Source organism: Protomyctophum parallelum (genome assembly GCF_964188405.1).
Source record: "Protomyctophum parallelum genome assembly, chromosome: 16".
Lineage (NCBI taxonomy): Eukaryota > Metazoa > Chordata > Actinopteri > Myctophiformes > Myctophidae > Protomyctophum > Protomyctophum parallelum.
The window spans coordinates 33,894,751-33,912,509 of record NC_139711.1 but is presented as its reverse complement, the minus strand read 5'-3'; the positions used below and the strand labels follow the sequence as shown (position 1 = coordinate 33,912,509).

At 43.9% G+C, this 17,759-nt stretch overlaps 2 protein-coding genes across 2 annotated transcripts; both read right to left on the bottom strand.

Moving 5' to 3' along the window:
- Positions 1-290: 290 nt before the first annotated feature.
- Positions 291-5,249, bottom strand: LOC310873764 (mitochondrial ubiquitin ligase activator of nfkb 1-A-like; the record flags this gene model as incomplete). The annotated part of the gene is made up of 3 exons (XM_083786317.1): positions 291-540; positions 2,172-2,200; positions 4,509-5,249. 3 exons carry the CDS (start codon positions 5,247-5,249, stop codon positions 291-293), a joined length of 1,020 nt encoding a protein of 339 aa, XP_083642443.1.
- A 759-nt stretch (positions 5,250-6,008) lies between these two features.
- LOC310873763 (mitochondrial ubiquitin ligase activator of nfkb 1-A-like) lies at positions 6,009-6,797 on the bottom strand (the record flags this gene model as incomplete). Its single annotated transcript, XM_083786316.1, has 1 exon — positions 6,009-6,797. One exon carries the CDS (start codon positions 6,795-6,797, stop codon positions 6,009-6,011), a length of 789 nt encoding a protein of 262 aa, XP_083642442.1.
- Between the last annotated feature and the right edge of the window lie 10,962 nt (positions 6,798-17,759).

The window sequence follows — 17,759 nt, the reverse complement described above, 5'->3', positions numbered from 1 at the left end:
GTCCACGCCCCACCATCAGGTGATGTCACCAATTAGTAATTCCCAGCACCTGAGCTGTATTGTTTGAGCTCTTTAAGAGCAAGTTCTTTGTCTGTGAAAATCATATAGCACTGACGAAGGTCTTAGGACCGAAACATTTGCTTTTAATTGCACTTTGAGCACAGAGCACTTTATAAGCATGATAAAATAAAAGGAAAAATGTTTCCCTAAGTCTCAGTCTATAGAAGTTTTTACTTAATTTTGTTATACAGTGAGCGAGTCGTGTTCGGTCAGGTTTTCCTTAATGTGTGTCACGCCTGATAGAGAGGCACTACTCTCCTGATGTTCTGTCGACATATGGGACAGGCAGCAGGTAGTGGCAGTGCCTGATAGCAGCTGAAGCAACAGCACACATGTCCACAGTCCAGCAGGACGCAGCCGCGCGGCCGGCTGAGGCAGATCACGCAATCGTTCTCTGTCGCCGGACCACTGTCTTGTCTCTCAAACTCCCTCCTCAGTCGTTGGCTCTCCCAGCGGTCCCTCAGTGTGCGGTAGTACCGCCTGCCAGTGGCGTAATTAGACCAAAAGCTAGGGTGTTGCGGGGGCGAACGGTCATGCACGCGCGCGCAGCGCGCGTGCATTTTTTCGGGTTTTTACTTACTTTTTTGCGGTTTCTTGCGGGTCTAAAGGCTAAATTGTAACGTGTCAATGTGCGCAAAGGGCTTGAGACAACATAAGCCTTTTCAAAATATGGATGTTTATTTAAGCACGCAAAAAGGAAAAGGGCACTCCTGACCAACAACCATTATTGAGCTTAACTATACTTTACTTCATTGTGAATGTGTGCCAACATACTTCAAAACAGCAAACCTATTTAATATAGAGAGACCTGACCTGACCCCAAAACAAACAATAAACAGCACAGTAATAATGCGCTAGGATGAATGAGAGTGAACTTAATGAAATAATTAATTGAAAGACTAAACAACAACACACCAAGGCCAGGCTACTGTCTGTTTTCAAAATAAATGTATTTATTAAGCCATACAATATATGTTAATGTCAATCAATAAACCAAGGAGGCACCGCAGATAACGTTTATGGCATTTATAAATTGTAGCTCTTGGGCGCTCCTTCAAGAGTCTCTTTTTCTCTCTCTTTCTCTCTCTCTCGCTGTCTGTCACTGTCTCTTCCTCTTCCATCATTGCTCGAGTCTGTCAGACTCTGTCTGTGGATTAATAAGGAAGAATGGAAAAGGGAAGAGAAGAAAGTTCCTATTACAACCACGAAAAGCAACCAGCCAGTCAGTCGGTCAGTCAGTCTGTCCCCGTTTTTATCTGCTGTCTGACTGAGGCACCACAGGCTCGCAGCGCACATCTGTCTAATCACAACAGATAGCGTTGCTATCCAAGGTGCTGAATTCCACACAACACAATACTGAGCAGTATTAGAAGCCTGTAGTCCCACTCATTGGATTCAATCATTAAGTAAACAATCAACAGCGATACATGCATGCAGGCTAGCAGAATAAATTAAACAAATACAAATGATTCTTACCTTTGATACCAGCAGGCAGCAGCTGAGACTCAGTCCATGAGGGGAAAACGACGGGGTCGTAGTTTAGCAAAGTCTGTGACCAGGTCATCTAAGTTGAGCGATTTGACCAATACTGGCTCCACTGCCATTAACATCAGGTGTGTAAGCCTTTCGTCGCCCATCGTAGTCCGGAGATAATCTTTGACTCTTTTCAATACAGAGAAAAATCTCTCATTGGATGCTGTTGTTACAGGTAAAGTGGCTGCAATCCGGAAAAGTTTTCTAATTTCAGAGAAGCCAGTTGGCAGAGCATCTAACTTTTCAAGGGCTGACAAGATGCTGCCATCCTTTTGCGTTAAATATCCTTGTGCTGTGTAACATTGAGATGGGAGCAAGGTGCGGTCAACATGGATGTCATACAGACTTGCAAAGTCGTCAATCATGTCGGCATCCAGAAATTTGGGGCTGCTTGAATCGAATGCCTCTATGGACTGCAGGAGGGCCTCATTCTGTGTAAATCTGCGAGTAAACTCTGAAATAAATCGATCTATAATTTCAAAATAGAGCCTCCTATGCATGTCATCATTCTCTGGCTCTCTTTGTCCACTGCTGGCCCAGCAAACAAACCCAGCAAGCAGTTTTGACACTGTGCGTACCCTCGTAGGACGGGCGAGTGGGGTGCTGCCTGCATCCACATGATCCACGGGCACATCAACTGTAGCAGCAAATGCTTTGGCTTTTTTTACTGTAGACTCCCATTCGCTTTGTGATCTGTTCCTCTCTAGCTGTTGTTTGACGCTGCGGATGAGACCAGTAGCTTTGTTTATGGCAATGCCACGTTCTTGAAGCTGCTCTGATAGTGTATGTGTGACGCCCAGAATCTTGTCTATGGCATGAAGTTGCACAATGAAGGTAAACGTCTCCATATGCGTTTTTAATCCTAGAGCCTCAGCCGACCCATCACGGTGGGATTGTACAGTTGCATCCAGTGTAGCCAGTATGGCCTCATATCGAAGCTTAATTTTATTAACTGCTCTGTACCAATATAACCAGCGGGTGTCACTTGAGCGCTCCAGTTGTAGGACCTTCTGCTTCAGGTGAGTTTGAGCGTCCATAAAAAGCTGGTGTCGGGTGTTGCTATTTGCAATGAAGGTATACATTTGCCGCACAATGCTGAAAAATTCGGACACCTCTGGAATGTCCCGAATGGTATCAACAAGAACAAGGTTCAGTCGATGTGCGTAACAATGGATATACACGGCATGAGGAACTTTTTCTTTGATCTTCGCCTGGACACCGTTCATGCACCCACGCATTACACTGGCTCCATCATAACACTGGCCAATACATAACTGCATGTCCAAACTAGCTCTAGATATTTCTTCACAAATGAATGTAGCCAGCGACTCAGCACAGAGGTCCTTCATATAGAAGGTGCCTATAGCACGTTCATTAACAATGCCATTATGCACATATCTCAAGAGAATTGCAAGTTGTTCTTTTTTTGAGACGTCTTTCGTTTCATCAACTAATATGGAAAAATATTGTGCCTCCTTTACCTCCTTGGTTATTGTATTTTTGATTCTATCCCCAATCACTTGAATCATGTCATTTTGACTTTCAGGGGAAGTATAATAGCCATATTTCTTTTCCTTAGACTTCAGAGCCACATCAGATTCAGCTGCAACTCCTGCAAGGGTATCAACAAACTCAAGGAAGTTTCCTCTATTGGTAGAGCTCTCCTTTTCATTGTGCCCACGAAAAGGCAGTCCCTGGCGTCCAAGTAACGCTGTAGCCTTAAACAAGGTTTTAACATGAGCCCTGTTTTCTTGTACCTCCGCCGTTCTGTTAGTGACAATTTGAGAAGCAACAGATTCCCTCTGGCCTGCGCAAACAGCCCTGTAATTATTCCACGCCAGCACTGCCCCTCTGTGTCTCCTACCATCCACATGGTCTTGAAATTTGGTTTTCATGTTTGTCCATGTTTTAAATCCCATTCCCTGGTCCATGAAAAATCGACACCCCCTCTTTTCCCCTGGCAAAAGGGTGTCGTTGCTGAAGTGACGACAGGCAAAACAATAGACTGAGTCTGAAGTCACGGAGTACTCAATCCAATCATGCAACTTGTAATATGCTGCAGAAAAGCGTCTCTTATTTGTGACTGGAAACACTGTTACATGAGGTTGCACAGGAGAGTCATTTTTTGACTTACTAATGTCAGTGGCGGCTCCTGTTTGCACTAGTCCTTCTGTTGAGGCAGTGAGTGTGACCCCATCCCCTGGCCCCGCAGCAGCAGCAGCAGCTGCCGCCGCCGCTGTAACTGTTGTTGAACTTGAATCCGGTGCTGTATCGTCGTCTGAATCTGAATCTTGTTCTATTTCTGAATTTGAACTTGTCGCTAATGTTGGTGCCGGTGGTGGTTTTGCTGCCGTTGTTGTTGATGTCTGGTCGCAGTGGTCGGCATTGTTGTTGTTAGTGTCAACATCGAAACTGCAACTTGTGGATGGGGAACTTGAGTTGTTCTTGTTTTTTTCTTTTTTCTTGAAAAAAGCATCTAATGCCAACTGTTTTCTTTTCATTTTTTTGTCTTGACTAGAGGCTAGAGCTAGAGAGAAGATGAGCCTATCTGTTTTTTTTTTTTTTACGCGTTTTTGTTGTGCTTCCGCTCCACGATCACAACCTGTGTGAGGGGGTCAGTAGGTGAGTGACGTGCGTCACGTGCGACGTGCCTTTGATCGATGTGTCATGATCATCTCACTGCGCCTGCATGTGCAGATGCACTAATGCGCTGATCACATATCACAAGAACAAGATGTACAAAAAACAACATATGGATGTTTATTTGAGCACGCAAAAAGGAAAAGGGCCTGACCAACAACCAAAAAAAAAAAAAAAAAAGCATCATTGACTTTATTTTTATTTTTATGAAATCGCTAGGGTGTTGCCATGGCAACACCCTAGAGGCCCAAATGACGCCCCTGCCGCCTGCCCACCCAGAGCAGAACGGCGGACGCGGCCACGGCGAGCACAGCGGCCACTACCTTCATCTCTCGCGCCTGGCTCTCCTGCTGCATTCGCAGTGTATGGATATCCGCTCTGGTCAGGAAGTACTCTGAACCATCGGCCGGAGGACGCAGCTTCAGGACCTGATCCGTGTCCAGGATCAACTCTCCAATGCCCGTAAGTGTAGTGCCCACCTTCAGCATCTGCTCTGTCTCTAGTTGCCCTATAGGCTTCGTCCTTTGTCCTTCTATGATGTCAGAGAAGCCAGAAGTGGCCGGGTGGAACTTCTCATGGATGGTGTCCATGTCTAACCTGGAGGCGTTCAGCGGACACAGCACCCTGATAGTCGCCTGGTCTGATCCCAGCAGACTGAAGGACACTGTGTTCACTCTCTCATGCAGAACTTGCTCTCTGTCTCTCCATGTCTCCTTGTTGGACTGCACGATGCTGTACTCCTTCAGCAGCACCATGTGAACCACTCCAGCAGTGTCTTCTTGGAACTGACTCATTAGAGGCGTTCCCACAGGTTGCACCGTCCCTTCAATGACAACATACGGCAGACACTTCCCTGGACTGGTGTTCACAATGTCTGTGAGACTTCCATCTAAGGACAACAGAGGAGCGTTGTTGAGTTTGTCCACTGTCATCATATGCTTTCTGTAGTTGTAGTAGAATATACCAGCAAGGCCCAGGCTGGTTCCAACATAAACAGCCTCCACCCAATCCAGCATTATGTGACGTTCTTCTCTGCTTGAAACTCTGTTGTTTATCAACTTGTCACTGCAGCAGGAAGGCAATAAGTCTTATATTGGTATTCATCTGATCACTGATCAGTCTGTCCCAAATATAGAACAGTGTGGAACTCCATATTTGGTACATAAATGATGTCACTCATGATAATGTCACTGAATTTCTGAATTTGAACTTGTCGCTAATGTTGGTGCCGGTGGTGGTTTTGCTGCCGTTGTTGTTGATGTCTGGTCGCAGTGGTCGGCATTGTTGTTGTTAGTGTCAACATCGAAACTGCAACTTGTGGATGGGGAACTTGAGTTGTTCTTGTTTTTTTCTTTTTTCTTGAAAAAAGCATCTAATGCCAACTGTTTTCTTTTCATTTTTTTGTCTTGACTAGAGGCTAGAGCTAGAGAGAAGATGAGCCTATCTGTTTGTTTTTTTTTTACGCGTTTTTGTTGTGCTTCCGCTCCACGATCACAACCTGTGTGAGGGGGTCAGTAGGTGAGTGACGTGCGTCACGTGCGACGTGCCTTTGATCGATGTGTCATGATCATCTCACTGCGCCTGCATGTGCAGATGCACTAATGCGCTGATCACATATCACAAGAACAAGATGTACAAAAAACAACATATGGATGTTTATTTGAGCACGCAAAAAGGAAAAGGGCCTGACCAACAACCAAAAAAAAAAAAAAAAAAGCATCATTGACTTTATTTTTATTTTTATGAAATCGCTAGGGTGTTGCCATGGCAACACCCTAGAGGCCCAAATGACGCCCCTGCCGCCTGCCCACCCAGAGCAGAACGGCGGACGCGGCCACGGCGAGCACAGCGGCCACTACCTTCATCTCTCGCGCCTGGCTCTCCTGCTGCATTCGCAGTGTATGGATATCCGCTCTGGTCAGGAAGTACTCTGAACCATCGGCCGGAGGACGCAGCTTCAGGACCTGATCAGTGTCCAGGATCAACTCTCCAATGCCCGTAAGTGTAGTGCCCACCTTCAGCATCTGCTCTGTCTCTAGTTGCCCTATAGGCTTCGTCCTTTGTCCTTCTATGATGTCAGAGAAGCCAGAAGTGGCCTGGTGGAACTTCTCATGGAACTTCTCATGGATGGTGTCCATGTCTAACCTGGAGGCGTTCAGCGGACACAGCACCCTGATAGTCGCCTGGTCTGATCCCAGCAGACTGAAGGACACTGTGTTCACTCTCTCATGCAGCACTTGCTCTCTGTGTCTCCATGTCTGGTCCCTGGACTGCACGATGCTGTACTCCTTCAGCAGCACCATGTGAACCACTCCAGCAGTGTCTTCTTGGAACTGACTCATTAGAGGCGTTCCCACAGGTTGCACCGTCCCTTCAATGACAACATACGGCAGACACTTCCCTGGACTGGTGTTCACAATGTCTGTGAGACTTCCATCTAAGGACAACAGAGGAGCGTTGTTGAGTTTGTCCACTGTCATCATATGCTTTCTGTAGTAGTAGTAGAATATACCAGCAAAGCCCAGGCTGGTTCCAACATAAACAGCCTCCACCCAATCCGGCATTATGTGACGTTCTTCTCTGCTTGAAACTCTGTTGTTTATCAACTTGTCACTGCAGCAGGAAGGCAATAAGTCTTATATTGGTATTCATCTGATCACTGATCAGTCTGTCCCAAATATAGAACAGTGTGGAACTCCATATTTGGTACATAAATGATGTCACTCATGATAATGTCACACCTATTTTGTCAACGACATCACAACCCATAATAGAGGAGATACTCTCAGGGAATGTCAGTACTTCGTAGTATAGCTTAATACAAACAAGTCAAGGATAAAAAAGAAATCCTATTCCCTTTTGCCTACTTTGCTTGACAGGGCCAATAGCAACACCGCAAACAGATCTCGGCTGAATATAACATGATATCATGTTGTGACACATTATGCAGATAAAGCACTCAGCCTGATAAGTTTGCAGCAAAGGTAAAAAAAGAAAGAAATACAAGGAACACTGACAAATTATACTCTGGGAAATGTCCAGGTTAAAACACTTCAATGTAAAAATGTCCCATACTGTTGGGCATAATACAATTCAGGTATGAAGCTGTGGGCCGTATAAAATGAATCTCGGACGCATTTGGCCCGCGGGCTGCACTTAGGACACAGCTGATCTGAGGTGCTGGCTTTGTGGAGCGTCATACAAAGGGAAGGGAAGCCAAGTGGGGAGGGTGATCTATTGTTCTGAATTTTTATTGACAACATGATTCTCATTCGCATCAGAAACATCAATTCATATCATTCAAATTCACCATTTTTGAAAGCATGTATGAATTCATTAATACATTGTTTTGTATAGTTGTATAGGCAATTGCAAAGATATTGCAAAATCCCAAAGCAAACCAGGACTTGTCTTATGGACATGGCACACTAGTGTGCCTTGGCACACCATTTGAGAACCGATGCTATAGGCTATGATCTGACTATTAAAGAATAAATCATAATTATAGACACATGCTCGTTTGATTTCTGGATTGGCATGCAGTTGACAATTACAGACAGTCCTAATTTAGTAGGTGGTGTTTTCTTTTCTCTAATAATGCTGCATAAATGCATAATGGCTGGGGAAACTCTCCCCTGTCATGTGAAAAGAAGCAGCTTTGACTCCTCATAGAAGGAAGCATAAGGTCAGTCCGCTGCCCCCCCCAGGTTGGCAGAGGAAGTGTAGCACCCAGGATTACATTAGATAATTGACACTGGGTGAAAAAATGGGTTGCAAAGTCGTGGGATAAAAATGATAAGAAAAAAAAGTAAAATGCATAATATTATTAATAATTTATGTATGCATTTTACTTGATTGATAAATTCTGAAATGATTTCTCAAAGTATTCACAACACTCACAATCATTACTGGACAAGGACGGGCGCATGGACACCGAACAGACGAACAGTCTGGTGAGACATAGATGACCCTACAGTAGGCAGGAAGAAAACCATAGTCCTCGAGACCTCTCTGTGCCTGTAATCCCCCAAGAACACACAAGGCAGATATAGCCTGATGGCTCTGGCATAATATGAGAAAGGGTAATAGCTGGAAGCCTGAATGATTTGGTCAATCACTGCTAATCAATCACAAATCACCAATCACAACTAGTAGAGAGTGTTGTGGTTAAGGGTTGAAACAATCTAAGAAGGATGGAGACCACCTGATGACCTCTCTTCCAGGCAAAGGCTTTATCCATTAGAAATGGATAAATTAGAAACTGAACTCCCTGGGCAACCAGTGACTTCCTGTCAAGTCTGGGTGGAAACCGGGGAAGGTCGTCGTTGACAACCCTCAAGGATTGAAGGGCTCAAGGTTGGGGACCACCTGAAAACCTCTCTTCCAGGCCAAGGCTTTATACATTAGAACTTGATTGTTTTTCGCATCTCTGATGTATTTACAAACTGGGCTTTTGGAAATGTTATGAAGTCAGTGTTTCCAATGAACAATGATTTAACAAGATTATATATATTTTTTAAAGGTCACTGGTGATACTTTAGAAGAATGTGGTAGCTTAACGGATGCTGTTTTGGGGCAATTCTAAAGTGGATTGTGTGCAGTCTCCGGTTTTATTACCCAAGTACATTTATTGTACTATTACATTAGCTGCATAACCTAGATCATCTTTGAAAAGCTACACTATTTGTGAGAATGGTGCATGTGTGTGTGAGCATTCATTATGAAGTTCCCTGCTAGGCTTTTAATTAACTGGGTCATGCATAGAACCTGCTCCTTTGCCAGCAAGCTACATGGAGTTTCATTAACATTTTCTTCCTTCATATCTGAACATTTCTATTTGAATAAATATAACGTAAATATAACTTCCTCACATCCTGTAAATAACATTTACATGGTTCAGAATAGTTTTAAATTAAGTAGCAGACAGGTGAGGATTTAAAACTAAAAGCTGACTTGTGCATCACTAATCTCAAACTCAGGCAAAAAGAGAAGTTAGAAAAAACAAATCTTAGATGAGAGCAATGCCTAAAGGCTCAACAACTGAGAACAGACTGTAGAGTTACTCTTTCCCTCAGGCATTTACCATAATTCCACTGCATGCTGATTCACTGTTGATAACACACACGCACCCTCCACACACACGCACGCACGCACCACGACGCACGCACACAACGCACACACACACACACACACACCACACACACAGAAACTCTGCTATAATAGTTCCTTCATTATTGGAGGGAATAATGATCGTTACGAAACTTACAACTGATTTATACTTTAGTTGAGCGCTGGTGTCGCACACCACTGCCACCCATTGTTGTGACCTTGTATATCTTCTATTTTTGGAGTGTGACATAACACCCTCTTAGAGAGAGGGGGTACAAAAAGATTACCTTCAGAGTGAATGGAACAGGTTGGCAAGAGTTGATCAACCTGCTTGCATTCTGTTGGCATCATTGTCGTTTAGTGTTTCGAAGGAAGGTCAGCAAGCTGTGAGTCTAATTGGATGCTTGATTAATTAGGCTCTGAAGGAAAGGGAAAACAGTTGTAATAAAGCTGATTCTGCATAATCTGGAGCCCCTGTAGTAAATTCACACTCAAGTATGAAATACTCTAGCTTAATTAAATGATTGGTATTATGTTATACCAGTTTTGCACTTAGGAACGTGCTCTTTCATTCAGCACTAACGATTGTAAAAGATGTAGCCACAGTAAGAACTTCTCAATGCAACCTTGAGTAGGCTATGGCCTGTTTTAGTATTGTCTAGATCTATTTCTTAAAGTACTATAGTCCTGTGATCCTTTTATACAATAAAACCTTTATACAGTAACACACATTTTTTTCACTGTGAGACAATAACTCTCTGGTCACAGCTTGAGCTTGCACTATTGAGCCCCGGCCCCCTACCAGGCCCCGATCAGAAAGGACTTGTTTTTCATGCCGCAAAATGCAGGGTGTGCCACACTGTCTTTTTGGTGCTGTGACTGCAGTCTACAAAGCAGAGCAGCTTGCAGCGCCTTCTCTTGATATTGCGAGGCGAGCTGTAACTTAGGTCACATTCATACCAGAGAGCTTTGCTGCGATTAAAACGAATCCTGCTGCGCATTGTCAGAAAGTGCGCTTCGTTTGGCAGGTGTGAAGGCTCATTCGAATCCTAATGTGCAGCAAATAACCGCATTTTACTCCGCCCTAAAACGTGGGTTTCGCTTCGCTTCGAATCGCACTTGACTACGATTCGGTGCAGGTGTGAATGCAATCCGCAGTAAATAAAGGAAATGAAGCAAACATAATGTGGCGGGTGAGGAGCTGAACACAGTTGGAGACGGAGAAGGCATATTTTACGCAGCGCAAAGATGTCCCGTTACTGTGGAGTGTGGATAGACGTGGTCGAATAAGGGGACTGAAGCCCTGATCGAAATGAGGACGTGTACATTAATCAATTGCTTAAGAAAACACATAAAAACACTGCAGTGTATTATAGCCTACATAATATTCTGTCTGTCTGTCTGTCTGTCTGTCTGTGCGTGCCGTAAACATGGAGTGCTGTCACTGTGTGGGACTGGGGAGTTATATCAGTGCGCTCATGCAGCGCTGTGCTGCATGCCCAAAAGAACAGTGTGTGGCGGCTGCGTGCGTAGAGAGAGGGGGGGGGGTCCCAGACGGCACGACACATGCACGTGTAATTTTATCACCATAGATTTCACTGTGTAGGCTATAGTTTATGAATGGAACACATTGATAAAGGTCCCCCCTGCTGCGTTTCCAATTGCTGCGAATGACAGTGTGAAGGCAAACCGCAGCCAATTAAATATGCAAGAATCCCAATTTCCCCGCCCATACGGATCTGAGTCTACCGAAGTATTAGGTGAGAATCTGACCTTAGAAAGCTTTGCTGCGATTAAAACGAATCCGCTGCGCATTGTCAGAAAGTGCACTTCGTTTGGCAGGTGTGATGGCTCATTCGAATCCTAATGCGTATCAAAGAACAGCATTCTACTCCGAGCAAAAACTGGGGTTTCGCTTTGCTTCCAATCGCACTTGATTACGGTTTGGTGCAGGTGTGAATGCAATCCGCAGTAAATAAAGGAAATGAAGCAAACAATGTGGCAGGTGAGGAGCTGAACACAGTTGGAGACGGAGAAGGCATATTTTACGCAGCGCAAAGATGTCCTGTTACCGTGGATAGACGTGGTCGAATGAGGAGACTGAAGCCCTGATCGAAATGAGGACGAGTACATTAATTAATTGCTTAAGGAAACACATAAAAGCAGTGTATTATAGCCTACAGAATATTCTGTCTGACCTTAGTTGTCTTCACCACAGAAGGCAATGATGTTGGATGCTTAATACTGCTTTTAGTTGAATTTCTTTCATGTTGGGGAAGTACACAGCGCTCCTCCAAAAACTTGACATGCAAGACCACAACAACACAAAGTGCCTTACAACACAAAAGCAGCGACCAAAAGCATTCACTCATATTGGGAACAATTGCGACAAATTACGGCAAATTCTGTAGCACGTTATGTCTTATCGGGCCCTTAATTATGCTGTCAGAATGATGCAGTTGCTCAAGACCTACGCAACTGTCTGGCGATATTCCAGATTAAGAAACCAAGTGAGATTTCTCATTATCTGGGCCCTGCTGCAACAGGTCCTGGATGGCAGAGGCTCATAAGGTGGTGTCGCCATAGTGGAATTGAAATGGGATGATTTCTGGTTTAAAGGCTCTCTATGTGATAGAATCAGATAGGAGTGAAGCTGCCAGTAAATTGTGACAGACAAACAGATAAAATGACAGAGAGATAAAGATAGAGAGGGAGAAGCACAGTTACAGACTTGGAAACGGTTAAGCGAGGCAGATGGAAGTGAATGATTTTAGTGATAAGACGAATCCTCCAAGGTCACTGCCGCTGGGTGTTTTGGATGTTATCTGACACGAGTCATGTATACCAAAAACTGCGATGGGGCTGCAATGGGAATGAAAAAAAATCCCCTGGCCTCCTCACCCTGGTCTAGAGAGTAGAATTAATTAATACGGGGGAATGATAAAAACAATGATTACATCCATGAACCATGGGAACTGATAATGAAATATCTCTTGTGTTGTTGATAGGGCATGCTATTACATGGGAGAAAGTAGAGCATGAAACTATTCATATCTGATTCTATTATCCATGAAGCTGCTGCAGTAATTGGCTCCAGAGATTTGCTGTTGAAAGCAAATAAAACTAGAGTCATAAAATTGCTGGACCTGGATGTAGTTCTAATGGAATTGTGATTTGAATAATAATTATTGTGCTCCAGATTTTGTGTGTGACTCTCCTACTAGATTACTCTGAGTCTGAGGCCAACAGCACGTGCACCAAGCCCACTCGATCATGATTGAAGGAAGGCCCCTCTCATCCTGATTGGATGAAGGATGGGCCCTCTAGCCAAAAACGAAACCTATGGTTTTTTGACCCCAGGGGTTAACTGGGGACAGGGAGGAACTCTGTATGGTCAACTCAACACATTATAACTAGAGAGAGAGCTTGAGGCTCTATCTAACCATGGGTTCTGCTTTGTTTTCGTTGTCTTGTATTTTATTGCATGTAAAGCACTTTGTGAGTCCTCTCTGTGAAAGGTGCTATATAAATAAAATGTACTTACTTACTTACTTCCACAGTTTGACCCTGGCATCACTTACACAACTGAAGTCAAGTAGAAGACTGCTCAAGGTAGGAACTTTGTGCTTCTGTACTTTTTTGCTTCTTTGCTGCTGCTTGTGTTGCCTTGTCTTGTATGCTGTGTGTATCCAAGCTGGTGTGATCCAAGCTGGTGTACTATTACTGTCATTTTGGGACCTAATGACTGGGTGGCAGTGAAACTTCTTCTGTGACTGTTTCTGGCTCTGGAATATCATTTGAATCTACAGTTTGTATGTTGTGTTGTTTCTGCCGTGAGTTGTAACAGAGAACAATATAGGCCCTATGTGTATGTGGCACTTGATTTCCTTTTGGTTCGAACTAGAGGTTTTGGTCTTTATAACAGCCATCAAATGTACATTTTCAATTGAAGACTGATAAACAGTAGATTATCGGCATGTGTGTTCTGTGCTGTGTTGTGGTTGCTGAGGTTTGTTGTGAGTTGTTGTGACAGGGTGGCTGTATTGGTTCATGACTGGCATGGTGGCAAAGAATGTCACAGGCCTTGTCATATTCTTTCTGTCTTTCTGTCTTTCATCCAAAATATGATCTACCCTGATTTTTCCAACCGGGGATTTAACCCCCCAACAAAATTCCGCCAATGACGTGCACCTCCAATTTCCTCCAGTGGGGCTGGTTAAATCTGCCACTAGCCCTCTAATTCATTTCTTTTTGAAGATTATGTCATATGCCTGGCAGCGAAATCTATGGAATTTTTTGAAGTGACATAAATCGTTTGCCAGCCAAGTCTATGGACTTTGATGTTTGTTAGAGCATTTTAGAGCAAGCCAAGTCTATGGACTTTTATTTTTGTTTAGAACACATAACTAAATGGTTTGCCAGCCAAGTCTATGGACTTTAATGACGACGTAAGACGTCATGTGGCTGATATAACAAAAAAATACATTGCATGGATGCACCTGGGACGTATCCTCAGTGATGTATCCTGAGGTCAACTGGGTTTCGAGTCTACCACCAACATACCCCTCACTCATGCGACCCAGCCGGAGTGATCAAGTCCTGACTTACGTCCCAGTAGCTACCCTCAATCAGTCCCACTAGGGCAAAACCAGGGCCACACAATCCGTTGGAACTACTCCAGAACTACTCTGCCAGGGCCATGGCTGAGGGAAGTGGGGGGGCTGGTGCACCCTCTCTGCCCAGGCACAGCCCCCCCTCGGACAGGAGGGGGAAAATAATAATAATTTGAATCAAAACAGATTTCTGTTAATGGACTAATAAATATGCTGTATCACAGTATCGGCGCTTTATCCTGGTTAATTGCCTGTGTCGGTTTGCTCATGCATCTGGAGAGGGAAAGTAAAAGCCACTTTTCTGCGTGAAAATGCGTGTGCATTTTTGCGTTCAGCACCTCCTACTGTAAACATCTTCCCGCGGCCATGGCCAGGGCTGGGAGGTACACTTCTGGCGCATGGAAGGACTAGGCTCTGTGGGTTGTCTCCTGTCCGGGCCCCTCCTACGTCTCACCAGGTCCACAACTGCTCTCACCAGGCCCAGGACCTGTGTGTTGCACCAGAGTCCCAGCACCAGACACTTCATTCAGGAGTGGTGGGCAATGGTTCCGCAGGGCAATGGGGCTGCGGCTCTGCTTGCTGCTTGCATGGCCCTCCTAAAGGCCTCACCGAGGGTTGTTGGGCTGGGGCTGGGGCGCTAACCCATACTGCTCACCCGGGTGCCGTCTACATTCCGGCTGTCACCCGTCTCTCCGGTGGTCACCAGCCTATACAGTACCTGGTTGTCACATAGTCTATTCCTATGAGTCACTATAAATAGAAGAACTATAACTAAAAAATACATCGCATGGATGCACCTGGGACGTATCCTCAGTGATGTATCCTGAGGTCAAATATAGTGTGTGCCCCTCACTTCATACGAGTGTGAGTTTTAAGAGAGATGACTTTGGACTTTGAGTGCGTTGCATCGCAATGTGTTTGGACAACGTGAAAAAACTAACCGGGGCGAATGGGTGACGCCGTCCAAACGCTGTTCGACGGGTAACGTTGGCAGTGGAGCACCCTTCATTGATTAAAAAAATGATGTACAATGACTTGACGCCGACGGACGCCTGATGGCTGCAGTGCAGTTAACCAATGTCTTAGAAATCTTCTCAGTGGGTGGGGGAGTGTTTGCAACAAAGCGTTTCTTGTTTTTGTTTGTTTTCTCTCTCACTCTCATTCCCGGAAACAGAGAAATGTAACAACAGTACATAGCCTACCCTAACTACAGTACATGGCAGTGTTTTCAGACATTTCATTTGTGACTCCATGAAGTGTCGTTTTACTTTGATGTCAACTCTTGACAGTTGCTGCGGTCTGACCTAAAAACGTACACGATCGCTGGCAGTGCTGTGCCACCAACCGTCTAATGCATAATTAACAGAAATGCTGCTTTGTTTGTGCTCAATGTTCTTAGTTCCCTCTCCAAAGTGTGTCTGCATCTGTTTTGAAGCTTAGCTCAGCGCAACAATGCTATATTTTATTTTGATCTATATTTCACATTGTTTATCAGAGATAAAACATCTGTGATCAAACAACCTCCTTTCACCTACACCACACAGGGAACAAATGCTGAGATATCAACTCTTCCAAGTTGAGTCTATTAACCCATTTTGAGCGGGAACCCAGGGCTCCAGACTAACTTTTTTCACCACAGTCCCGGAACCGTCCCAAAAAACAATTTGAACCGTCCCTAAGTAAATGTATACCGTCCCGGGGGGGAAAAAGTACGAAAAAGCACCACTCAAATTGTGAAATTAATAACTGTATTCCTATTGTAATAGAATTGTAATAGAAATACAAACAAATAATGTACTGTATTGAATACATGCAGTACATTATTTGTTTGGCTTCATGTTTCTTCTGTAGATACACTGATTTAGTCAAAATGCTCCCAGATGAAAAATAGGGCTTGGTTAAAAATGTTAAAGGTATATTCAGTGATTTCACTTAATTCAAATATCACTTATTTTTTTGTTTTGTTGTGATAATCCTCTCTACTATAGAGTGTGCTGACCATATAAGGAGTTCCTCCCTGTCCCCAGTTAACCCCTGTGGGTCAAAAAACCTTAAGTTTCGTTTTTGGCTCTCTATCCTGATTGGATGAAAGGCTTAGGTCCCAGCCAAAAACGAAACCTAAGGTTTTTTGAGTGAAATCACTGAATATACCTTTAATCGAATTAATCAGAGGCTTTGTAATGAATTAATCTAAATTAATCATATTTTAATCGCATATCAATATTCGACCTGAGAACAGTGATATTTATTTTCAAATGGATTTTGTTATTTTGGTGTAGCCTACCAGTGAATCAATGAATAGTGACTACAGTAGCTTATAAAACTTTGGTGTAGGCTACTTGATCAAGACCAACAGATAACGTGCAGCAATGCAGGTATATGAATACTCAAATGTCTATTACATGGTTGGCATGAGAAAACAAATAAAAACAACTTTATTAGGGGGAATACTAAGACGAAGGAACAATAAATAATAATAATAATAAATACAATCAATAAAAACTGTGGAATGAGAGCGTTTTGGGGCAGCAATTCCAGAACAATCTGAGCATTAGAAAACATCTGTTGCTTCAGAGGATATATACAGTACCAACATATTATTTAATGTCGATGCCAGCTAGCAAGCCTAGCATGGAAGCTAACGTTAAACGTTGGTGTAGTGTAGCCCCATGTCCATATGGAACCTTTCTGTGGCACATAACCATGGTTTTATCCACGCTTAGTTCCAACCGATAGTTTTTCAATCTAAATGTCCCATCCACGGGGCAAAAGCAATATAATTCCTATGATTCCGTTGGGGGTGAATGTAGTGTGTGCGTTGTTGTTGCTGTTGTCAACTGTCTGACTTTACAGTCTATTTAGGAAATGGTTTGGCATTGAGAGGCATGGCTTTGAGCACACAGGTGCAAAGTAGTGAGTGAGTAAAACCTGTAATGATCCTGTAAGCAGTGTAGGAGACCTGTAAAATGTAACCAGATAATGGTCAATTTGTACACTGACTGACTATATAATAATAAGGGTTAAATTAACACAGAGGATTTTGCTGTGTAGTCTGTCAAGAGGCGGGCGAAAGGGACATAGAGGGATATAAACGGATAACAAGCATGTCATTTTCAGGTCTTTTTTTTTTTCAAGTTAAAAAATGCACCACATTTGCAATGAAATAATGAAAGGCTTTTGAAGATTTTCATCGACATTTCAGGGTCGAATGATGTGAGATTTTGCACATAACTATAACCTCTGCATTTACCCAATCTAACTAGTGGGCAACTATAGAGCAGTGCCCCAGAGTGCAACTGGGGATCTATCTTACTCAAGGAAACTCGTCACTCAGCCAGGAGAATCTGGGGATCGAACCAGGGACCTTCAGTTTCCCTGCAGGCGGCCACTCTACCTCCTCCGCTACTGCCATTATGGGTGGAAATTCATTTAAGAGAGATGTTACACCCAGAAAACCACAGATGGCACTTAAGGATGAAAGCAGTGCATTCCACTTGAGTTACAGAAATGTCAGTTACTGCCTAGTAACAGTGTTGTTCACCCCAAACAGCCATTGGGGAGTAGAAGAATAAGCTTCGCCAAACAGCATAAAATGGTTTCTGTGCGCATACGCCGCATAGGGTGACACACACACACACGCACACACACACACACACACACACACACACACACACACACACACGTGCACGCAAGCATGCAAATGCTTGCGTGCAAAAGTCCACACATACTTGAGCCATCTGCATGCATGTGCCTGTGCATACACATACTGACTGAACATGCATGCATAGGCAATAATATACAAAC